The sequence below is a fragment of the Clupea harengus genome, chromosome 20 (genome assembly GCF_900700415.2).
Source record: "Clupea harengus chromosome 20, Ch_v2.0.2, whole genome shotgun sequence".
In the NCBI taxonomy this organism is placed as follows: Eukaryota; Metazoa; Chordata; class Actinopteri; order Clupeiformes; family Clupeidae; genus Clupea; species Clupea harengus.
Window position 1 is genome coordinate 19,989,720 of NC_045171.1, and position 25,402 is coordinate 20,015,121.

At 43.4% G+C, this 25,402-nt stretch overlaps 3 protein-coding genes across 5 annotated transcripts; all 3 read right to left on the bottom strand.

Moving 5' to 3' along the window:
* Window positions 1-827: 827 nt before the first annotated feature.
* LOC105905836 (solute carrier family 25 member 53-like) lies at window positions 828-1,712 on the bottom strand. Its single transcript, XM_012833886.2, has one exon. It carries the CDS (start codon window positions 1,710-1,712, stop codon window positions 828-830), a length of 885 nt encoding a protein of 294 aa, XP_012689340.2.
* An 11,590-nt stretch (window positions 1,713-13,302) lies between these two features.
* On the bottom strand, window positions 13,303-15,450 carry LOC105905837 (solute carrier family 25 member 53-like). The gene is made up of 2 exons (XM_012833887.3): window positions 15,241-15,450; window positions 13,303-14,792 (listed from the first exon to the last, which is right to left on the bottom strand). The coding sequence occupies exon 2, from the start codon at window positions 14,708-14,710 to the stop codon at window positions 13,817-13,819; it is 894 nt and encodes a 297-aa protein (XP_012689341.2). The 5' UTR covers window positions 14,711-14,792; window positions 15,241-15,450; the 3' UTR covers window positions 13,303-13,816.
* A 1,200-nt stretch (window positions 15,451-16,650) lies between these two features.
* LOC105905875 (ribose-phosphate pyrophosphokinase 1) lies at window positions 16,651-23,154 on the bottom strand. Of its 3 annotated transcripts, none has more exons than XM_012833928.3 (8): window positions 23,042-23,154; window positions 22,786-22,911; window positions 21,660-21,849; window positions 20,383-20,481; window positions 18,990-19,114; window positions 18,640-18,813; window positions 17,898-18,057; window positions 16,651-17,608 (listed from the first exon to the last, which is right to left on the bottom strand). In XM_012833928.3, exons 1-8 carry the CDS (start codon window positions 23,050-23,052, stop codon window positions 17,516-17,518), a joined length of 978 nt encoding a protein of 325 aa, XP_012689382.2. In that variant the 5' UTR covers window positions 23,053-23,154; the 3' UTR covers window positions 16,651-17,515. The 3 variants fall into 3 exon arrangements, with proteins under 3 accessions (XP_012689382.2, XP_012689383.2, XP_031443351.1); XM_012833929.3 differs by having other exon boundaries at window positions 21,666-21,849; window positions 23,042-23,153; XM_031587491.2 differs by having other exon boundaries at window positions 23,033-23,140.
* Between the last annotated feature and the right edge of the window lie 2,248 nt (window positions 23,155-25,402).

Below are 25,402 nucleotides of genomic sequence, written 5' to 3' on the forward strand. Positions count from 1 at the left end.
TCATTTTAAAAGGATGCCAATCATAGAGATAATTACCAGCACCTGTTACTGCGCAGTAAGCCGCTGGTTAGGTGTACAGTCAAGAGGCGCGATGCCCGGAAGAGAGTTCCAACAATGAGTGGTCTTACTAAAGACTCGGCAAACCAAACATACAAGCAAAGTACAACACTCTTATAGCAACAAACAAAACGTGACACATAACATGGACCACACATCGTAATCCAACCTCCCCTTATGACACATGCAATGTTTAAATAAGAAAAGCCTATAGTGCTCCTCAACTTATGCTACAGATTTTACTTTGCAACTCTTCCCTGATTTTTCTCTTGTTTGTAATTACACATTGCTCTAGGTGCACTTCAGAAAGGAGATGTATAAATAAGTAAATAAAATAAAAATACCTGCATCTTTTCATTTCCCACACTACTCCAATTTTGCACCTTCAGGTGGTAAGTTACAGTAGAGCACATACATTTGAACAGTAACAGTGACGATAAATATGTATGAACATACTCATAAAGTTAGTTCCAAGGTATAACAAGAGATGTTATATATTAATACAGGTCACTTTCTCAAAGATGAAAGGTCCCTGTTGGAAAAGAAGAGTAGAGCTCTGTTGAAGCACCATCTAATCATCCCCCTCTGTGTCTCACTGCTGCACAGGAGAAGAGAAAGAGCGAAAGCTAAAAAGAAAAGAGCCCAGAAAGCAGTTGTCACAGGTGAAATTGCAACCCTGGCCTAGCCTGAGGTGTTTCCGGTAAGAACTGCTGTCTGGGAGGTTTGCTTTGGGCTGCACCACCCCAATCTCATCCACGGGTGCTTTCGCCTCAGGTGGATGAGCCTCTCTCCAGCCGGTCGTAGATGGCCGTGGTGATGCCCCAGGTGACACAGGAGCGCAGGATGACCAGCGAGCCGCCGCGGTACAGCAGTGCCACGCTCTGCTCACGAGCCGCCCAAAGCCTGCGGGCACATGCCCTCACCCCGCCCCTGGCCTCCTCCTCTCCCACGCCTGCCTGCATGTTGGCCACCAACACTGAGAGCGGGTACAGTGGCAGGCTGATCACCAAGGAGTTGAATGCGCCCGAGGTGAACGAGGAGGCTGTGGGGGGGAGACCTTGCTTGTCCAGTCGGTCTCTGACTGGGTTTTTCAAACCGAAGTAAATGCCACTACCCAGCGCGTTGCGGGCAATGATGGGCAGCAGGGCTCGGTAGAACCCGAGGGCAAGAGGCTCAGCGCCCAAACATACCAGGACGCTCCACCTAGTTGGAAGGCGGTGGTCGTTTTTGACGTTCTGGAGCACATTCTGCACGCGTTCAAAGGGAGTGAACACCAGAGCCTCCACCACGCCGGATCCAACACCTGCTGCTGCATGGAGTAGTGGCCTAGGGAGGCGCCCCGCGATCAGGTGGGAGGAACGACGCTGCAGGGTGTCCTGAACACCGACTAACAATGCGCCTTGGAGTGTCTGTTTTAATAGTGGGGGAGCCACGCCGCGGTAAAGCTTCCTCAACCCCTCCCCATAAAGTTGCTTCACGGCCTCTCGTACAAGCGTGCTGTGCAGCTGTTGGCGGAACACCGTCTTGTATAGCGGGAATGTAGCAAAGGTTGTCAGAAGGCCTGATGTACCACCGTGCAGATAACTACCGAAACGCGCCGCAGGATTCGTCTCGGTCGCTGCATCTCCAGTGTTCACAGTAAGATCCTGCCCCATCTCAGACTTTTATGACAGATGACGATGCACTCCTGAAAGGGAGGGGATGGGTATGCACAATCAATTCAGAATATAAACCACCCTGGAACAAAACAACAAACAAAAATCAGACCGTCTTAATGCCAACAAAATTGAGTTACGTCAAAGTTATAGTCTGATGCGCCAAGATTGGATGTTGCCACTTCACCGATTATTTTTCAAAAATCTTTCGCTTTCACTTAGCATTTATTCTCTCTTTTACGCACACCCACACACACAACTGACACATCAGGTCTGTAATTGAACGTCGGAGCACTGGGGTGCGTTATACATTAGGTTAACAGTGCAGGATATAGAGATGTAGCCTATGTGACAAGAGAATGGGGAAATAAAGCGGAAGTTTGTTGATGGAAATTGTTGTCTGTGTCGTCGTGGCGTGTAGAACATAAGGCTCACAACAGAACAGTATACATGGTGTCAGAGGTTTGGTGAAAGGCATCCGTGAGTAGAAAACGTATAGTAATTGAAAAGACGTTAAGTGCTAAATTAGTGAGCCGGCTAGGTCGAAAATTCGTCTTTGATATGGAGAGGAGAGAAATAACGAGAGGATGGACCAGATATTTCGATACTACCCCCTAGAAGTTTCAACTACATGATGCATGTGTAGGGTAGCGGCAGTGCAGAACCGACTACGCCACCCACTTTAAAGAGCTGGATCTCTAGTTTACTTTAGGTGTACAGGTTCATGGTTTAGTGGGAGCAACACAAGAGAATCATCCACACAACATTTCCAATGAAAATACAAATATAAGTATTACAAACTTTGCTGTCCAAAACAAAAAGGTACACCATAACACAGATTTATCCAAATTCCATGTTCAACAGTCCGTGGGCCACAGCAAAATGAAGCACAGTCCACAATAGAATTTCTGATCAGTCCGTCAGCGTCCGCTACAGAGCATCGCATCCGCTCTATGTTGGCCTATCCAAGCACGCACACTCGCGCGCGCACACATACACACACACACACACACACACTCACACACACTTTCTTGTGAAAGCTTTCACTTTCACTCAGCATTTACTCTCTCTTTTACGCACACCCACACACACAACTGACATATCAAGTGGAACGTAAGAGCACTAGGGTGCACTATACATTGGGTTAACAGTGCAGGATATAGAGATAGTATGTGACAAGATAATAGGGGGGAAAAGCTTACGTTTGTTGATACAAGTGGTTGTCTGCGTCGTCGTGGTCTGTAGAAGATATATTTTGTATTACAGAACATTATCGAATTCAAAGCAACTACCTGCAAACTCTCCCCATCCATATCCAGTCAGTTCTACCTGCTCAGTTCTAAACTCATATCCAGTCGGTGCTCTTCACATCAGATAGCCTTTAGGTACGAAAGCCTTTAGATCCGTCTGTAACTCACAGACGGTTTCTGACTGTGGGCCAGATCTGAGCTAGATAGAGGTTTCAGCTGAAACATTCCAACTGCAAGCAGTTCAGAATTTCTGCCGGTTTACAGTTTCGGCCCAGTTCCATATTCCACCACTCAACCGAAAGCCCCAGAAGATGTGTTTAAAATATGGCACGCTGAGTTGGCCCGAAACCTTAATAACAGTGTGTTACGATCATATGGGTTTCGACCAGGCACCAGCTATCTCAGTCGGATAACTTTTTTCGCCTGCGCTGACAGCTCGGTAAAATTGTCCATCGGTTCACTCTCGGAGGCAGCCGGCAGCATGGTTTTTATCTGCTTTTTACTTCATCCTTAACTTATTCAGAGACAGCAGCAACCGAGTGGAGTTAGCCAACTTTTGTGAAGTGACAGAGTAAATGAGAACTTTACCGTAACTCTTACAAGCAAATGTTGTTAACTATGTTATTGTATACACACAGCTACAACAGGCATAGAGTGTATGGGGCGCCGTTTGTAAAATGGCACACGTTCTAAAATCGTTTTGGTACATTTAGCATTATCATATGGGAAAATATATTCATGTAAATTCATGCAATAACTTTTCAAAGGATAATGTTTGGCAGTAACACAAAGTTGTTGAATAATATAAATAATATAGGTAAAATAGCTTTTAAGTTCTTTGCTTCCCATAAATGGAACACTGTTCAAGTGGAGTTGAAACTTACCAAGTATTTGTCTGTCAACCAATTTAAGAGCCTTTTAGATGCTAAGGATGTGCCTCAATGCTGTTGTTTTAAATGATTCTCTGATTTAATTATTTTTACTTTAATGTAATTGTTTTTATATACTTAATTTCTAAGTTGTTTAATGTGTTTTGTTTATTTATTTTGTCCGTTTTGTTTTGTTATGGTTTGTTTATTTATTGTTGTATGTATTATGTAGCCTCAATCAGGGCATTGCTGCAAAAGACCCCTGTGCTCAGTCAATTCTCCCTGAATAAACAATGATGATGATGAAATGTTTCATCTAAATTTAAATGTTAAATATAAATGTAAATGTAAATGGCGCCCCATAAGAGTGATGTACTTATTTTATACCAAAAACACATGTCATTTATTTAATACGAAATATACCTAAGTGATGAAGTCTATGAAAAAAAATCATCTCTTGTGTGTCTGCATTGACGGATTCAAATTAAATGTTGACTGTGTCTTTAAATATATATTTCTCTTTGCGGCTTCAATGTCGTCACTAGATTAGATTACATTTTATTGTCATTGCACAGAGTACAGGTACTGAGACAACGAAATGCAGTTAACATCTAACCTGAAGTGCAAAAAGCAGAAGAGTGCAGAGTATGTGCATATGTACAGTGGTAATATAAAAATAAATAAATAGGATATATACAGTATGATATAAGATATATGGGTATGAGCAGTAACAACATTAGGAGCAATAGTGGTGATTAGTGCAGATGTGATATAGGTATATGTAAAGTGCAGGTAAAGGTAGCAGTAGAAGTTATGAATGAGGTAAGAGGCATGATACGATATAAATACAATGAATATGGACAACAATTTTAAATAAATAGATATAGATATGAATACACTATAGGTGTGAAATGTACAGTAGTTAAAAAACAAGTTAGTGCAAATGTTCAGTGGCTGGAGGGAGGTGTGTGAGGGGGTAGCCAGGGGGGCTATCACTGTGGTGCAGAGTTTAGCAGGGTGACAGCCACAGGTAAGAAGCTGTTCCTGAGCCTGCTGGTCTAGGAACGGCGTGCCCTGTAGAGCCTCCCCGAGGGGAGGAGGGCAAACAGTCTGTGGCTGGGGTGGGAGCTGTCCTTCACGATGCTGCGCGCCTTCCGCAGACATATTTTGCGCTGGACAGCCTCAATGAAGGGGAGTGACGAACCAGTGATGCATTGGGCAGTTTTCACTACCCTCTGGAGTGTTTTGCGGTCCGCAACAGAGCAGCTGCCATACCAGACTGAGATGCAGTTGGTGAGGATGCTCTCGATGGTGCAGCGGTAGAAGTTGAGGAGACAGATGGGCCTTCTTCAATCTCCTCAGGAAGAAGAGACGCTGGTGAGCCTTCTTGACCGGGGTTGAGGTGTTGAGGGTCCAAGAGAGGTCCTCAGAGATGTGGACACCGAGGAACTTAAAGCTGGCGACACGCTCCACCTCCGCCCCGTTCATACAGATCGGGGTGTGTGCGCCACCTTTGGTCCTCCTAGACAGGGGAGCAACTTAATACCATCCAACACGACTGCAGATCAATATAAATATAATAGAAAAAAATACTCCAGATTGTTTTTCCTGAGCACTCTCTGTAACCGCTGCTGTGCCTTCTTGACTATTGCTGAGGTGTTGACAGACCATGAAATTGTCATCTGATATGTGTGCTCCCAGGAACTTGAAGGTGTGGACCTTCTCCACACATTCTTTTATCTCACATTAACTACTGCTTACCCACCTGGTCTACTGCCAACTCAACTACCCTTAAACCAGTCATGTCTCTTTACAAACAGGCTCTCAAAATACTTGACAAAAAAACCTAAATCACACCATCACTGTTCAGTCCTCCATAAGTACAGACTTTTAAGTTGGGACAACCTGATCACATTTAAGAACTGCTGTTTTATGTCCAAAATCCGGTTTAACCGGTCTAACAGTCCTTGCTCTCTTAACCCTCCTATTATGTTTGGGGTCAATTTGACCCCATTCAATGTTTAACGTCTCTAAATAAATGTTTGACATAATTTGTTTTGCTTCATATTTAATGACTTTTCCTAATTTAATGGGGACAACTGGGTAAACACAAAATTAACATGATGATATGTTTTCAATGTCCTGTACACATACTTTACGCATAGGTGTTGTTTGGGGTCAATTTGACCCCAGGCTGTTTTAATTGTATAAAATATATAAGAAATATCAACTTTTTTCATCACATTGTTACTTTTCTTGATAAAAGAAATAGTTTTATATTCCCAATGTTATAGATAACAACAATATGTACTTAGAAATAATATGAAGCCATAAAAACACCAGAAGGATATCTCTTTCCAATTTTAGGTCAATCAGTGGGATTTTATGGGGATCTGCATATTTCTCTATAGTCGCGTAACTGGATGTATAAAGGGAGTGGGTGGGGATATTGTTTTATTTTTAAGGGCTATTTAGGTAGTCAACAAACAAACCTAAAGTACCTGACACATAAACTTGGGTAAAAAAAAATTATTATAATACTTTTTTGGAGGTTTAAATTGCTGGGGTCAAATTGACCCCAAGCATAATAGATGTGGGTAAAATTTGAACATAATAGGAGGGTTAATAGGAAGGAAGGAAGGGAGCATTTTAAGCCTATTCGAACAGGCCCTAGATCGTCTGATCTGCCGCTGAATGTCATTGTCCAATCAGGCTCAAGACGTGCTCCAAATGGCCCCGCCCCTTTTGGGGCGATTTCAGCCATGTTGAACATCATGTGCGCATAACGACGTCATACGGCTTCGATCGAGTCATATTCTGTCGTGATGGCTAGTCTTCAGTGCATCAACTCAATTCTCTCTTTGAAAGGAACTCCTTTTAGTCGGCGTACTAATGAAGATAAATTGGCAACAAAACGACTAGGACCTCCTAGACCAAATGTATCAATTCAACAGGTTTCTGCAAAGAGGGGGAAACCCTACATCCGAGGATTTGCCAAGAATTGGTATGAAAGAAAATCGTGGCTAGCAGGCTGTGAAGTGGCTAACGCGGTCTTCTGCTATCCCTGCCTACTTTTCCATCCAGAAGGCGGCACGGCAGACAGCAATGCATGGACTACTGGAGTTACGGACATGCACCATCTGTCCGAAAAGGTGAAGAAACATGAGCAGTCGAAGCTACACATGGACAGCTGTCTGAAGTTCTCTGCTTATGGGAGGGTGAACATTACCACTCAACTGGATGAGGGATACAGGCTAGCATTGCGCTGCCACAACGATGAGGTGAGCAAGAACCGGCACATCCTAAACAGGCTCATCCAGTGTGTCAAATTTTGTGGCGTTTCTGAGTTAGCCCTGCGAGGCAAGGGTGAAACGGAAGGCTCCACCAACTCTGGTATTTTTCTTGGATTTGTCGACTTTGTGGCACAGTTGGAGGAAGTATTCGATGAGCATCTTAAAAATGCTACAGTTTTCAAGGGCAAATCAAAGATTGTTCAAAACGAGCTACTGGAGTGTATGCTAGCAGTCGTGAGGGAACGCATTGTGGAGGAGGTGGAGTTGGCGAACTATGTAGCCATTCAAGCTGACGAGACCACGGACGTTTCCACTCAGACACAGCTGGTACTGGTGCTTAGGTACATCGACAGCAACCATGCAGTGCATGAACGTTTTTTTGAGTTTCTTCGCGTCAAAAATTCAACATCGACCTCAATCACTGATGTGCTTTTGGAGAGACTGGACAGTCTTTTTTCCGACGACAAAGAGAAACTCATCGCGCAAACCTATGATGGAGCCAGTGTTATGAGGGGACAGAAGGCTGGTGTGCAGCAAAAGGTGCGTGAGCAGTTCAAGAATGCCCATTACGTGCATTGCTATGCACATCAGCTCAATTCGATCATGCAACAAGCTACTTCTCACGTCAAGAAGGTACAGATTTTTTTTTCCGAACTGAGCGGGATTTCAACTTTCTTTTCCCGGTCACCGAAAAGAACCAACATTCTTGACCAGATTGTTGCGCGAAGGCTGCCCAGACCTTCATCCACAACGTGGGACTTTAACAGCAGAATTGTCAACACTGTGTATGAGAGCCGAGACGACCTCCTTGAATGTTTTGAAACCATCCGGACATCAGGTTCATTTGACGAGGCCACAGTGAGAGAGGCATCTGGCTACGTGAGGATGCTACGGGACGAGGACTTCCATTTTTTCCTGTGTCTTTTTCATAAAATCATGCCCCACGTCGACATTCTGTACCAGAAGCTCCAGAAGAAGGACGTTGATGCAGTCTTCATCAAACATGCCCTTCAGAGCTTCACAAGCAGTGTGCAGGCCATAAGGTAAGATTAAACAATATTATTTAATAATTCTCTGTGCAGACCTTTGTCATGGTGAAATGTATGCATGAAAGGACACTACATTTGTGTTGAAGTACATTCTGCTCATCATATACAGCCAGAGGTGTAGTCTAGTTTGCTTTGCTGAACATCCTGGCTATGTGAGACAGAATGGCTAAGTTAACACAAAAGAGTTTATGTTTATCTGTTAGATTTAGGTGAATTTCATATATCAGGCCATAACTTTACATATCAGACAAACCCCAACTCTAACACCAAACCAGACCCATCAGGTCTGGTTCCTGGCCTTTTGTCTATTTTGAGAGCCATCAGACATAGTTACTGGCCTTTTGTGTATGCTGAGAGCCATCAGACATGGTTTCTGGCCTTTTGTCTATGCTGAGAGCCATCAGACATGGTTCCAGGCTTTTGTGTGTCTTGGAGCCAGAGCTATTCGACTCTGATTGTTGGCTTTTGTCTACAGCCACGACAAAATTGTTGAAGCCAAACATTAGCATCTATATGGCCCTACCTGGCTATAGTCCTTGGTCAAGCTAGACTTTTGCCTAACCCAACTCTTCAGAGGGCACTTCCCGTCCTAACTGGCACTTCGACTAGTGCGTAACTTGCAATTACAGCAGTTATATTCTGCACTTCTTTTTCTTTTTTTAATTTAATTTTGTTATATTTCTTATGTAAAGTAGTATTTATTGTTACACCAGGTTCTATTGCTCGTAGCTCGACTATTCTCTCCCTTGTACGTCGCTTTGGACAAAAGCGTCTGCTAAATGACTAAATGTAATGTAAACATCCACCTCCTACCTGGACCTCCAGATACCCCCCCCCCCCCCCCCCCACACACACACACACACACACACGTTTTCATTGTTTAATATGTTAGTTCTACACTATAAAAACCTGTACATTTCTGTAATGTACAGAATACTTTCCTACAGTAGACTACATTACTGTATATTTAGCCTAACAAACACACTATTGGTTTACTTGCCCTCAGGGACTCCCCTGAACAGCAGCCGCAAGAAGCAGCAGGAGCCACGAGACCAAGGGCCGCTTTGAGAGAAGACGATAAGCAGAGGGTGTCTAAAGAGATCGTCTGCAACACCATCCTGGATCACTCCAATGAAAGGTTCTCTTTCACTGACCACCTTGTGAGTGCTACCTTACTACAGGAAGATATGTTTGAAAAGTATTGTCAGTCATTTCCTGAGGAGGCTCTGAATACCACTGTGAAGGCATACCCCATGTTGAACAAGGCAAAGCTCAAGACAGAACTTTCTCTCATCTACGAGAATCCTGAATTCGAGGGCTGCTGTGGTGCACTGGCACTGTACCAGGTTCTCATGAGCTACAACCTCCAGGAGACATTCTCTGAGACTGTGACTCTGTTGAACATCCTCATAACTACTCCCATGACAACGGTTGAAGCTGAGAGATGTTTCTCAACCTTGAAGAGAGTTAAGGCATTCCTTCGAATTTCAATGGGCCAGGAACGTATGAATGCACTGGCCATGCTTTCCATGGAGAAGGAACTTGTCCTTAAAATGCCCGATTTCAACGAGAGAGTCATTGACCGCTTTGTCGCACTGAAAGAGAGACGGGCAAAGTTTCAGTACAAGTAATGTAGTCTCTTTGTCGGTCTCTCTGCCGGTCTTACTCTTTCTCTCCCTCTCTGTCTGTCTTTCTTTGTCAACTTATTTTGCTTTTGTAAGCCAATACTATCAAGATCAGTCTATAAATATTGTTGGTTTGGACCTATATGTTGCCCACTTCTTTATGTTGTTACTGTTAAGCTATTTTACATCATACACCATTTGAGTAATGAGGATAATGAATAAGTGGGATAATGTATTGTGTAGCCACATCATTTTTGCTTATTAAGGCTCCTGGATGCAACTTTCTTCCATAGTTTTCCACCCGCAACTTATGGAAAGATTTCTGTGGTGTGCTGCCATCTACTGAACAAAAGGGTATTGCTGTATGAGTTAATCAGTTAAAAACAAATTGATACAATTGTCCTACTGTATGGGTCGCCATCATCAAATGAGTCTGATCACAGTAGTGTCATCAGCAAATTTGATGATGGTGTTGGTGGGATGGGTAGGAGTACAGTCATGAGTGTACAAGGAGTACAGTAGTGGGCTCAGCACACAGCCTTGTGGAGAGCCAGTGCTGAGCGTGATGGTGGGGGCAGAGTTTCAGTTTGTGGGCGGTTCGTCGGGAAGTATTTTATCCAGGTGCAGATGGAGGGGGAGAGGCCTAGTGCAGCTAGCTTGCTGACTAGTATGTCTGGGATGATTGCATTGAATGCTGAGCTGTAGTCTATGAAGAACATTCTTACATGGAGTTCCAGGTGGCTCAGTGCGGTGTGAAGGGCTATGGCGATGGCGGCTCTGTATGCAAACTGATGTGGGGAAGGGTGGATTTGATGTGCTGTGAGACCAGTTTTCAAAGCACTTCATGATTACTGGTGTAAGGGCAACCGGTGTGTAGTCATTCAGGCTGTTGGTGGCTAGTTTCTTAGGAACGTGGGATGATGGTTGTAGATTTTAGGCAGGGTGGGATGGTGGCTAGAGTCAAAAAGATCTTTGTGAAGACCCCGAAAAGTTGGTTGGCACAGGCTTTGAGTACTTTGCAAGATACGCCGTCAGGGCCAGCGGCTTTCCTTGTTGTTAGGTGAAAATTCACTCAAGTTTGTCCGGCTTGTCCGGCTCACCCACGACCTGGCAGGCTAGAGAGAGGCACGTACCCACTCTCGGAGAGAGAGAGAGAGAGAGAGAGATAGAGACTGCAGACTGCAGCAGACGAGAGAGAAGCCAAATTAAACACAGCACACTTATATAGAAAGAAGTTAGCCTTCTCTGACGCCAAAACACTTTGTCAGCAGGGATAACCACGTGGTGGGTCTCTTACGTCCGATGTCATCTTACTATGCTTTTTGCAACGTAATGCATCAGCAAGGCAGAAAAAAGGGACTATTAGTTCTTCTTATCAGTCCTTGCTTACACACAGACACAGAAGGTACACTTTTAAGCACACACACAGAAGCAAAGATATACAGACACAGAAAAGTCATGTTTCAGCAAATGAAGACATATAATTAACACACATACATACTTCAATAAAGTCAGAGTTTCATATTTCCCTGTCAATTGTGTGTACTGATTTGAGCACACATCTCACCTTGTGTTCTTGTAGGGTGAGAGTGTGGGTGCTGGGGGTTGGTGGAGTCTGTATTTGTGTTAGGCCTGTTAACCTTGAAACGGGCAAAGAAGTGGTTTAGTTCCTCTGCCAGTGATCAATCAATTCATCATCAATCAATTCACATCCCCACGCTTTTCTATCTAGATACATGCTGAGGTGCTACTACTGTTGTCATGGGAGATGTACTGTAGCCTGAGACTACACATATTGACTTCTGGCCCTTCTGAGCCAAACTCTTCCTTCAGTGAGACTAAATGCAGACACTTCTGCAGTTGGCTTCTGATTCAGGAAATGGTGTTGTGACTGCCGTAAACCAGATATAATGCTTCATAAGAGGTGTTGTGACTGCCACACATCAGATATAATGCTTCATAAGAGGTGTTGTGACTGCCACACGTCAGATATAATGCTTCATAAGAGGTGTTGTGACTGCTACAAATCAGATATAATGCTTCATAAGAGGCCTACAAAATTGATTTTAAGGTGCATGTCGTTCCAATGACTATCTGGTCAAAAACTTGTGAACGCAAGACTCAACATCCAGACTCATTTTCAAATAAATGCGATGCGATCATTTACAGGGGAGTTATTTCATATTCATGGTGAGGGTGTCCTCAAAGGCAAAACAATGGACTCAAACCAACAGTGTTATACTGTGTGTTTACAATGAATGTTTAATGTTGTTTTACATTTTGTATTAACATATAGCATGTAGTATAGACATATAGAAAAGTTAATTTTTTAAAGTTATATAGTAAACACAGACTGAAACATAAACCCCTGAGAAGGAATATTTGTATATAATCCGTTAACATCCTTTCTGATAGACACTACCTCTATACATACATGATAATATTATGTCGTCAAGTTTGTGGATATTGATACAGTGATGGCAGTGAGGTCCTTGTCAAACTCCTCCATCCATTTAGAGACAGGCTTCCTGAACTACACTCACCAAGTAACACAGTTTGTTAGATAAAGCACTTCCGGGATGAAAATACGGCAGTGGAGGTCATGTTGAATGAGTCCTGAGCATGTCCAGAGATTCCTGATAGGCCTACATCAGGGCTGTGGTCGAATAGTAAAAAGAAAAAAAAGAAGTCCTTTCCTTGCCACTTTACCATGACCTCAAGGTCAAGGATAGATTTGAAGGAGAATTCATAAGGAAAAGACAACTGCCCATGCATTTACACTTGGCTACGTACATGTTGATCTTTTGTCGTTGCTGCCGAATGGAATTGAGGGACGGCATTATTTCCTTTCCTTCTGTAAAGGATAGTCCAGTGTACCTTACGTAGATAAGAAAATAAGCTTGAGAAAGAACATAAGAAAGAAAGCATTGAAGCACCTGTCCCTCAGCATTTAGAGAATTCAACCAGCTCTCATCATAGCTGCCACGTAGATACTTCCGGGTCATTTCACTCAGTTAGGAACCTTCCTAAGCAAAAAAGACTATTCGACCGCAGGCATTTCTGAGTGAATGAAAATATTTCCACACCAAACAGCATTCTTCATTGTCATGCAGGACGTGTGGTAGACCATGCAGGGTCCCAAAGTAAGGACAGCAGAACCACATAACTTGTAATTCCACAACGTTGCTAATTGTAATAGAACCATCAACACTGGAATGATTAAAGCTGCAGTCATGTTCAATAATCTCTCAGACTTTCCTACTGGTTTTGAGAGAGAAGGACACTTCTTGGCCAGTCTTTGGTCCAACATGCGTGCAATGTTAAAAATAAGAGAAGCCTATAGTGCTCCTCAGCTAATGCTATAGATTCTACTTTTGCAATCATTCCCTGATTGTTCTCTTGTTTGTAATTACACATTGCTCTAGGTGCATTTCAGAAAGGAGATGTATGAATAAGCTTAAGGTGCACTTCAGAAAGGAGTTGTTTAAATAAGCTTTAGGTGCACTTCAGAAAGGAGATGTATAAATAAGCTTAAGGTGCACTTCAGAAAGGAGATGTATAAATTAGTAAATCAAATAAGAAATGTCTTATTTTCACTTCCCACACTACTCCAATTCTGTAACTTCAGGTGGTAAGTTACAGTACAGCACGTTCATTTGAACAGTATAACAGTGACGACAAATATGTATGAACATACTCATACAGTTAGTACCAAGGTATAACAACAGAGATATTATATATTAACACAGGTCACTTTTTCAAAGATGAGAGGTCCGTGTTGGAAAAGAAGAGCAGAGCTCTGTTTAAGCACCATATAACTATCATCCCCCTCTGTGTCTCACTGATGCACAGGAGAAGAGAAAGAGGAAAAGTGAAAAACAAAAGAGCTCAGATAGCAGTTGTCACAGGTGGAGCTGCAACCCTGGCCTAGCCTGAGGTGTTTCCGGTAAGGGCTGCTGTATGGGAGGTTTGCTTTGGGCTGCACCACCCCAATCTCATCCACAGGTGTGCTTTCGCCTCAGGTGGAAGAGCCTCTCTCCAGCCGGTCGTAGATGGCCGTGGTGATGCCCCAGGTGACACAGGAGCGCAGGATGACCAGCGAGCCGCCGCGGTACAGCAGTGCCACGCTTCGCTCACGAGCCGCCCAAAGCCTGCGGGCACATGCCCTCACCCCGCCCCTGGTCTCCTCCTCTCCCACGCCTGCCTGCATGTTGGCCACCAACACTGAGAGTGGGTACAGTGGCAGGCTGATCACCAAGGAGTTGACTGCGCCCGAGGTAAACGAGGAGGCTGTAGGGGAGAGACCTTGCTGGTCCAGGGCATCTCTGACTGGGTTTTTCAAACCAAAGTAAATGCCGCTACCCAGCGCGTTGCGGGCAATGATGGGCAGCAGGGCTCGGTAGAACCCGCGGGCAAGAGGCTCAGCGCTCAAACGAACCAGGACGCTCCACTGAGTTGGAAGGCGGTGGTCGTTTCTGCCGTTCTGGAGCACATTCTGCACGCGTTCAAAGGGTGTGAACACCAGAGCCTCCACCACGCCGGTTCCAACACCTGCTGCTGCATGGAGTAGTGGCCTAGGGAGGCGCCCCGCGACCAGGTGGGAGGAACGACGCTGCAGGGTGTCCTGAACACCGAATAACAATGTGCCTTGGAGTGTCCGTACTAATAGTGGGGGAGCCACGCCGCGGTAGAGCTTCCTGAACCCCTCCCCATAAAGTTGCGCCACGGCCTCCCGTACAAGCGTGCTGTGCAGCTGTTGGCGAAACACCGTCTTGTATAGCGGGAATGTAGCAATGGTTGTCAGCGTGGACACAAGGCTGGATGTACCGCCGTGCAGGTAACTACGGAAACGCGCCGCGGGATTCGTCTCGGTCGCATCATCCCCAGCATTCACAGTAGGATCCTGCCCCATCTCAGACTTTTATGACAGATGACGATGCACTCCTGATAGGGAGGGGATGGGTATGCACAATCAATTCAGAATATAAACCACCCTGGAACAAAACAACAAACAAAAGACCGGTTTAATGCCAACAAATTTGAGTTAGGTCAAAATAGAGTCTCTGACGTGGCTTATGTGATTATTTTTCAGTTCAGCTGTCCCCTGTTGCTAACTAAAGTAGGCTACAGAGAATGCAACGAGAACATCTGCAGATAAATAACATGTTTTTAGAGAGTGTTAATGCCAATGCTGTTGCCTAGAACCGTTTCCTTCCCGTGGCACTGACTTTTAAACAACATTCTATTAAGCATGCAAATAACGGTAGCATTCACTTGTAGTTTAATGTTGCACACCGCAGTTTACACACTGACCGTGACGATGAGATGCTCTTCTATGCCAATAACATTTAAAAATATAAAGGTGATGAAGATGTTTTATTTTCTGCAGACTCGAGGTGTGGTCTAACAACGTTAAAGGCTAATCAAAGAGCAAAGAGCTACCTGCTTGCCGGGTCTTTGAATGGAAGGGTGCACCATGCAGGCTTGGACTGTCAATTAATTATAGTCACTAATTTCCAACTCTAATTCCAAACATATCGGACATATTGATTGTGGTCCTCTAAAATCACTTCATGAAAATAGCCAACACTGATTGTGGCGAGCGACACATCCAACAAAGACCAATTGTAAGCTTTCCGTTACTCACTGCGCATGGGGATAATCCCGCCTCTTCTAGAATTACCATTGGTGGATTTATACAATGTTTCTTTCTGACGGCGTGATTCGTCACCCATCAATCAGGACATTTATAGGTGGACGGAGTGCCATGCACTTCCTCAGCAACTATCAAATATGATTTTAATACATACATATAGACCATCAATAAAGAATAGGGTAAGCGACTTACGAAGGAATTCTATGATGCCAAATGTTTAATATGATTCGGACAAATTGTATTAGTTAAGCAAATACTTATACACGTCTAGGTTAAATAACTGTGATTTAACATCACCTTTAATGCGTAATTTGTGCATTATGTAATTATGTGTACGCTATTTCTTCACGTCAAATGGTTGTCTCTACTCTGTTCCATTTGTCTCGTCATAAGCATCTTAAACGCCCAGTTTCCATATATACACACAATCCATCAGCCCTCTTTCTGACCATGGTGACACTGCGTCTACGTCAACTACGTCGTGTCATTTAGCTATGTTGATTTAGCCAAGCCCCCAGAAACGCCTTATTCTTAATCTAGTTTCATGACTGCTTATTTCCATCAAACCTCCTGTCACACTGGCCCCTTGTGGAAGAGTTTAGCCAAGCACACTCTAGATTCACATGATAAATCATGGGCCCAAGTCTGTGAGGGTGGACATTGGGATTGGGCCATTGTATTGAAACATACCCATCATAAATCCTGTCAGTCAGTGTATTGAAGTATAGTGGTTTTTATGTGTATAGTGTCATTCTATGGTCACCACAGAAATACACTTTACATTATATTTCAGTGGTGGTCACAGCTGACAGGCATGAAAGTTGATTACTTGAATTCACTTTGGTCAGCCAATCATAATAAAAGGGACACCCTTACCTGCAGTGAATTAGATCTCCAGGGGCATGAATAGTAAATCCGTATATGGATCCAGTGACATAGGCCTACTACATTAAAGGCACGTTGTGTAGTTTTTAGTGGCATTTATTAGTCGAAATTGAATATAGTGTTCATTAGTGTTTAATTACCTGCAACTACGAATCGTTGTGTTTAGCTTAGAATGAGCCCTTCATATCTACAAAGGAAGAGTGTCCTCTTTCACGGAGTTGCAATGGATGTTGCAATGCCATGTTTCTACAGTAGCCCACAACCTTTAAGTCTTCCCATTCAGGAGTAGATAACCACAGCTCAACACATTCTTGATGTTTTCATCAGAATCTTTAATAAGAACAAAGTTATCAATCCATAATGGAGTGTTCAACCCCCCCAAAGAAGAAAAACCAGCCACATACAAAAAAGCATAAATGAACCATTTTGAGGAACCAATGAACCATTTTGAGGAACTGTTGTGACTAAAACTACGGTCCAGTGTCCATACAAATGTCATCTCTTTACAAAAAAGCAATAAAAATAAAAACAGCACATCCACTCTTCTCCAGGAAGCTCTTGCCCTCAGGACAAGCTCATATCTTGTGAAAAAAAAAAAAATGAACAAAAAAAATAAAAAAATGTTTCTTTCACATTCCTCCATCAGGCATTTGGGTGGTGTTAACTACAGGTCCCTAATGGCCTTTATCAATTTGTTGATGACTTTCATATTTTTGACCATTTTGACTTGATTATCAAAGCTACAGATAAAAATGAGGACCCAATAAATAAAAGTGTAACATATTCATCACCATCACTAAATGGCCGAATTATTTTTCTTTAACTCTTGGGTACCTTGAGTTTGTAACAGTTTCATGTGGAGTTTCTTGGATATGATCATTCTTACCAAAAAGGTTTCGTTTGGAAATAGTTTCACGGATACAGTCACTAGGGGGATGGGGATGCCTCTCTGTCTGTCTGTCTGACTGACTGATAGAGGCAGCCATCTTCAGAACTCAGGAGAGGAAAAGATGACAGATCAGCCTAAGACAGCTCCAATTTGGAGGGAGAGAGAGAACTTCCAGGGAAATGGTAAAGCGTAGGCTTGTTTGTGTGTGTGTGTGTGTGTGTGTGTGTGTGTGTGTGTGTGTGTGTGTGTGTGTGTTGGGGCAGGTGAGGGGTAGAGGAAACCAGGGATTACAAGGGGACATGGCTGAAGAGGTAAGAGACAGATTCGCCATTGTGAGTCCTCCTGATGGCTTCAGCGAGGATCATGGAGATATCGATGACCTGGAGAAGACAGACACATCCACACATTAGCACAGGTAATCAGTGATCGGCTGTGTGTCAGTCAAATTTCACAACCATGTCACCATGAAGATGACAAAGTTGTGGGAACCACTAGTTTCAAATATGAAAGGTATCTGTGGAATTGAGAACAGTAATGTTTGGGACTGACAAAATAGCATGTCATGACAGTGAAACACGATATTCAGAAAACATGAATTCCAAACTTAGACCAAAATAGCACTGCTAGCTATCTGCTAAAATCCTCCTACATTTTGGAAGAGTGACACACCTGAATTTTCGAACAGTGCTTCATCTTCTCCTCCTGTGGAATGGTGTTTGTCACAACGACGGCTTCAAAGGCAGCGTTGTTGATGCGCGAAATGGCCGGACCAGAGAAGATGCCGTGGGTCAAAATTGCGTAGACTTTAGTGGCACCAGCTGAAATCAGTCTGTCAAGTTGCAGAGAGAGAGAGAGAGAGAGAGAGAGAGAGAGAGAGAGAGAGAGAGAGAGAGAGAGAGAGAGAGAGAGAGAGAGAATGAGAGCACATTAAAGGTGACTCAGCTCATCAGACACCCTTACAACGCATTTGTACTGTTCCCTCTAATCCTTTCGCAGTCATTTTCTATTGAAAGAGACGGTCATAAATGGCACAGCATCTGACTGGGGCGTGGGGTTAAACTAAGCTATATTACAGCTAAAGTAAGATTGTTCATTGTATTTATTTCAATTAATCTGGCTGATTTAGCATGACTGGCCAATCAAAAGGCAATTGGTTCTAGAGATAACAGCAACTTTGTTAATTAAACTTAAATTCTGCTTTTCAAAACTTGCCCTTTTTTTGATTCCATAGGAAAATGTCCATCCTTCACCTGTACCCACTTCAACACTACAGAATCAGTAGATTGTCTGTACTTAGCATAACCACCTTGTGTCCATTAAGTCCATCCTGAGAATTATAATAACACCAGCCTACAAACACGATTATGTGCATCCACATGAGCTCTTGAAATACACACAGACACACACTCACTTGTCAGCAGCGTGGCAGACGGTGCCGCAGGTGTCAGCCATATCGTCGACTAAGATGGCCACGCGGTCTTTGACGTCTCCGACGAGGACCATGCGGTCCACCTCGTTAGCCTTCTTCCTCTCCTTATGGATGAGGGCGAAGTCCACATTCAGTCGGTCCGCGATGGACGTGACCCTGCGGGAGCGGAAACAAAACAAGTTAAAGGCAGGAAAAACAGAACACTTGACAGGGAGGATGGAAACTCGCCACGTGCCACCGACCCACGCACACGTGCACACACACACACACACACACACGGCAAGAGGGGGGCGGAGTGAGAGGAGGGGGAGACATGAGGAGCCGGCGCTAACCTTTTAGCACCTCCAGCGTCGGGGGACACAATGGTGCAATTCTTCCATTCCGGAATGTTCTCTCTGATCCACTTGAGTACGGCAGGTTCCGCGTACAGGTTGTCCACGGGGATGTCGAAGAAGCCCTGGACACGTGACGGAGAACCATAGAACACAGAGCGTCATGATTTAAAGCATTTTAAAGCGTTCCAAAGAGGGCATGTCATTCTACTTTATCCAATGCTTTAAAGGCTTTAGAAGTCAGACTTTATCAGGCAGACCGTGTCTTCAATTTGCTGACAGACCTACCTGCATTTAAAATCATTTCACACAACAAAACCAAGCTGATTCACAGTATAGGACTGTGAAGTCACTTTTAACATTGGCTGGTAGAATGCCCTTGTTCAAAAAGCCAGATTCTAATCTCAGCGGATTATAGTTTCCTCACAACACACTTTGACAATGTGCAAAAAAAACAAAAACAACAACATTACCATTGCCAACATTACGTGAAAGCTTACTCCTCACTCTAAACTGTGTCTATGCAATCACGTGGTTTTAGGCTCACTGCTTAAATTGCAGTGTAAGACAAGAAGTGAAAGTGCACTGTTGCAAAAGAAGTGTGGTCAATGTGTTCCACTTGTTCATAAAGATAACACAGTAGACATCAAACCAGATTTTTTGTTTGACCATACACAGCAAGTACAATTATCAGACAGAACTTTGAACCACCTACTAAAATAGTCCTATCCTGGGGGAAAATGCATATTTAACATTCAGTTTTAAAAGGTGGTTTGCAGTTTTGAAATCCACTTCCCATACAACAATAAGAGGAATGAAGGGCAGCATCTCTAGGCAGGTGGTTGAATAATTGAGAGCATCAATCACACAAATGTCGGTCACAGGCAAGTACAGACTCCTTCATTTGAGTCTCATGGACAGCCAAAGGGTAGCCAGTGCCTGTGTTCACTTAATTACAGTATGCAAGAGATACGAGTGCCTTCTATAGAATAGAATGGTGATAATTAAAGAAGCATTATGGTGTTCTGTCTAATATCTAACCAACAGCTAACAGACTAGCCTTGAAACACCAACAACGGCACAACTGCTTCCTGCCTTGCTAACCAATGAACTTTGGCAATATATTTAGGTTGTAAAAGTATCATTGTAAAAAGGCTCTAACATTTTCATGGAGTTTCTAACCCAGAGCACGAAACTACAAAATGAACTGCCCAGGTGGCTAATTATAAATGAAACATCTGCGTCTTTCCCTCCTTTGGATGACCAGTAAATATCACTACAATGAACGTGAGGGTGTTATTCAAACTAGCTACCTAGAAAAACACCTTAAAACCCCACATAATGGCCTTTTCATAAGCTTCTCCTTCTGGTTGTGTTTAAGGGAGAGGCCTACCTGTATCTGAGAGGCATGCAGGTCCATGGTGATGATGTGGTCTGCTCCGGCCACCGACAACATGTTGGCTACCAGCTTGGCGGAGATGGGAGCTCGGCTCTAGAGGGGGACAGATGACTGATTAATTGCGATTCCAACCCATCCACTGCGAGAGATCAAGAATTAAACAAGGATTTCTAACTCTCAGAACAAACAGCATTTTTAATGAAACTGGAATTAAATTAACTGAATTTCATTTAACCAGAAACAGGTGTAGAATGTATTAAGAACACAAATGTTTCATAAATGGAGGGAACGCATTAAACAGAAACGGTAGATGGTCAATAACCATGTGGTGCGAAAAAACACCCATGTTCATTAAACTGTGTGGTGTACCATGGGTGTACTGAGACCTTGTGAATGCTTTGGGAGAACCAGAACCCCTCTCCACGCATAGAGGGCCACAACCTACACGGCACTCACTGGCACTTTCTCTCTTCCACGGGTTACCTACCAGTGTGGACCCCAAAGCATCATATACCTCATATACCCACTTGCACTGAAAGAGGTGATGTTGCTGGCAATATGCTGTGTGTGGATAATAGCTGACAAATTTGTTTCTGCATTCTACCCGATTCGACAATTTTATGCCACAACTTCAGTGGGAATGGAAGCCCAGACGCTGAATGATGAAAACATGGACTGGGATCAGCTGTGCATTTAGATCAACACTGGACGTCTCAGGCGTGAGAACCTGAGTGCTTATCAGCTGCGCTACTGAGTGCTACTGGGGGAGTGGGAGGATCGTGACCTCCTTTCCAATGAGTCAAGAGAAGAGATAACGCCATGTTTTCCCTCTGGGCTGCTTTGTTTTTAGATTTAAGTATCCAACAAATGCCCAAAAAGGTAAATCTATTATCCGGAAAAATGCCATGAATGTCCACAAGAATTCACCACCATTGTCTCTGTTTCTCTCTCTTTCTCTCACACACACAGGCTCTGAAGGTCTTTATCTCTGACACAGTGCAACTCACGAGGGATCCTCATGAAACCATTAGGCAAATAAACAGACCGACTAAACTCCATCACACAGATCAATCAATCAATCGGTATTGGTATTGATTGGAAACTGTATGACTAATCTACCTTCACACTAACCTAATGACTTGCACTCACTGTACAATTCAAGTGAATGCCTTTGGCTGAGCTCTACTTCACTTGAACCCAGCTGAATGAGTAAGGGAGTGTGTGTCAGCGTGAAGGAGGTGGCATAGTAATTTCAGGTGAACATCCCTCACCCCCACCTTGTCCTTCTTATCCTGCCGGGCGTAGGGGAAGCAGGGGATGACTGCGCTGACTCGGGAGGCGGAGGCGATCTTGCAGGCGTTGATCATGATTAACAGCTCCATCAGGTTGTCGTTGATCTCACCACAGCCGCTCTGCACGATATACACGTCCTCTCCTCGCACACTCTCGCCGATCTCCACACTGGCCACATAAAGAGAACAATTTAAATACACACGTAAAAGAAGTAAAACCCCCAAATAATGGTACCTATATAGTTATGCTTCATCTCTAAAGGAAAAAAAAAACATAACTATATAGCTTTGATGTTATATAAAATCGCTGATAATCACCTACATTTACATATATGTATAATACCTCAGGATGTATGACTATGGTATTTCTTAGTAACACATGCATTTGCTTTAACCAAATCACATTTGGCAAACACCAAGGGTGTGTATTCTGTATGGCCTAAATTGTGTGTCTGGATTTGCGTACAACCAAGAAAGCAATGATATGGCAATTTCTTCAAAGGTATGGCAAAGTGCAAAACAATTCACTGCACTTTATCAGCTAAGTGGTATGCATTTGTATGGAAATACATTGACACACATTTATAAACAATTTAATGTAAGCAAGGATAACGACACATACTGTTGAGCACATAGAGAAATGTAATCACTGCCTTGTTTACGGCCTCTGGAAACTTCTAATCGCTCTCACTGTTAGTAGTTACACAACATTATCATTATCTTATTGGGTTCTGAGAACGTCATCATTTTAAAAGCAACAGAATTAGATATTAAGCAAGCATTCTGACTGGCAGCCAGTGTACTAAACACGAAACACTAATCGAGATCAAACATGATGAAACATTTCTACAACGCGCATCAGAGGAACACACGAGACTCGTGAGCTTAAACGAACTAGTAACCTACAATCATCTTGCATTCTGGGACTTGTGGTGGCGCATGCTTTAACTCGCAGGGCTGGTTTCTCAAAGGCAAACTCCATCCCCCACATGGCGTTACGGCACCCAATGGCAACACTTGTGGCCACAATTGCAAGAGATGCTAACGTTAGTTAACATTATCACAGCTTATGTTTTGGCAAAACAAATAATGTCAGATTCCTCACCATGTTTCTTGATTGCTGAATTTCTTCGTGACGACCTTTCCCAACTCTAGACCGAGTCGGTCTGCGATTTTCTGAGAAAGATCCTGGTGTGAGCTGCCACTGAAAATCTTGATGTTCGGCATTTTCCTGTTTTTTTTTTTCGGGAATGTCAATTTAATAAAAACAAAGTATTTTTCTCTACAATTAGGAAATGTAGTATGAATTGGCTGTTGTTCATCGGTTAGTCAAACCCCTGTAAGGTTGCTACCTTTCCTACCTCTCCGCCATCGTTGTTCACACGCGCTCCTCTACTGTTGCGCGCGATATCTCCCATTAGCCCAACCCCCGTAGCGTGGTGACGTCAATAAAGCACTCTTTCGTGCCCGGAATGAATTCAGGGCCGCTCTATGAGAGCCCCTCTGGCACTTTCCAAGGCAAATGAAGACAAAAACACTTCAAGAGGGAAGAGGAGTATTCATGTTGACAAGTCCTTTGATCAATAACAGACAGAATATAATTGCATGCTACTTTACCTATTTTAACATGATTCTATAAAGGTAAACTGAACAATGAAACATTAGCTGAGGTTTAGACTATATTAATCTGTATTGGCTACACAGGCCAATATCTTAACAGCAGGCTGCCGGTATGTATCATTTGAACTCAAATTGATATATCTGGAGGTAATATAGGCTACATGTAAAGCTTAATACTTTGGCAAACTTGGGTTTCCTTGCAAATCAAGGAATACAGTGGAGTTATATGTAAGGCAGCCTAGGTGATTTGTGTGGTCCATTGGTGCTGAAACACTGTTTCTGATGCAGAGCGCACATGTCACCAGAAGCACCAGGCACCTTTTTTGCTATATCACTGACTAATCAATTAACAGACAATTTGATACATTCAATCATATAAATTTAAGCTGAAGACACACTGCAAGGTTGGTGGCATCTGGAAGCACAGATGCAGGCTGTGGTTGCTGAGGGACATGAAGGTGAGAAAGGGCCAGGTATCATTGGAATACCACACACGCCATGGCCATAGTTTTACACTTATTAAAGGCTGGATGAACCAATACCTCATGCCTCAAGTACAGTTTGTCTCCAAATGTAGACTAGAGAAACCTGATCAACGCTCACATTCCAAGGTTGCTCATGAATATTGTAATTCTCTGAACATTCTTGGCTTATTCAAGGTTGTGTGAAGATAGAAGAGTGCGTGTGGAAAAGTGTGCTCTGCTATTGCTGTGTCCCGTTCACCAATAGTGATTATTTGATAGGCAGCGTATGTTCTTGTGGTAGTCTGAAGCCAAGAAAATGCACAATTTACCTGGATGTGTGGATCTGACTGAACTTTTGGTTATTAAAGTAGCCTCATTTGTTGCTTTGAACTAAGAACTAACCCATGAGAGCACTTATATTAGCCTCTGATCACTGTTATATATGATGGCTGTTATTCTTATTTTACATAAGTTTAAGTTGGATATCTATTTATCACTGCTGTACTGGAAATTAGAATAGGGTAGCTATGTCATCCAACTGTAAATTAACTATGTTCATTTGAGTGTCAGAGCCCTGCTGATAATCTGTCATCGAATACGCCTTGCCAAAGAAACTCTATTATCGCAAGAATACACCACTAGATGGCAGTAAGAACACATTGCACATTCTCCACTCTAATTTGGGCTATAGTGCCAGCTCATGTGTTGTCATGGGAGACCATCACTCCCTCCTACAAGTCATGGAACAGTGTGTCACCAGCCATCTGGGGTTAACATGCTGATGCAACATCAATAATATAAATAGTTTCTCTGTTTAAGTCTTCTGCAAGGGTAGAGTGATCCACGGACTGATGATGTGGCCAGTCTCGTACAGCTTGGGTTCTCTTGTTGACTCTGTGTGGATTTACTGTTATTTATAAAGCTTTTCCAACACAAACGAAGTGTATATAGCGCAGTGAAGCAGTGTAAGCAAATGTTCTGTTTGTGTTTGTTCATTTTGGTTATTTCTTTTGTCCGGCTTCGTGGTTTGGGGAAGTTCTTTCCTTTTTCCTGTCTAGACTGACACTCTGAAGGAAGTGCTTTCCTGTGGGAATAGTCAATTTCAGCAACACAGCCCTAGCTACATCCCTCTCCCCCCCCCCCCCCCCCCCCACCCATGCCCCTTTCACACATCCTATTCCTCCATTTTTCATAAGAGACCATATCCCTGACTCACGGCTAAAAAAATATATTTCTATCAGCAAGTCACCGTCTTCTCCAGTTTTACATTATTGGAGGTGTACACTTGTGTGGCACTGTAGTGCACCCTGGGAGGAGCATACTACATACACAGAATCATTTTTTAATGTGAGGACTATACTTAGTCTCAGCAAGGGTTTGGGGATCAGTGTACAAAATGAGTTATGACAGGTTGAGAGGTCTGTGCAGGGATGTGACCACGACACGAAGAGCAGAAGAAATTAGTTTTCAGGGTGGGGAGAGTAACCCCCCCCCCAAAAAAAAAACCCACCACCACCCCGAGCCTCTTGTAAAGAAAACACAGGAATCATATTCCCAATTGTGATAGTTTAACTACACCATCCAATTCCCCTCTTAGGCACGCCCCTGTAATGGGATGTGCTGTCCCTGCCTGTTTCA

Bases quoted from the DNA above. Each gene is read 5' to 3' on its own strand.
- LOC105905836 (XM_012833886.2), bottom strand. From the start codon at position 1,712: ATGGGGCAGGATCTTACTGTGAACACTGGAGATGCAGCGACCGAGACG.
- LOC105905837 (XM_012833887.3), bottom strand. From the start codon at position 14,710: ATGGGGCAGGATCCTACTGTGAATGCTGGGGATGATGCGACCGAGACG.
- LOC105905875 (XM_012833928.3), bottom strand. The intron at 19,115-20,382 runs GTAGGCCTCTCC...TCACGTGTCCAG, and splicing joins TGCATGCCTCTCAGATACAG to GGCTTCTTCGACATCCCCGT. The intron at 18,814-18,989 runs GTTAGCGCCGGC...CCGCTCCCGCAG, and splicing joins GACGCTGGAGGTGCTAAAAG to GGTCACGTCCATCGCGGACC.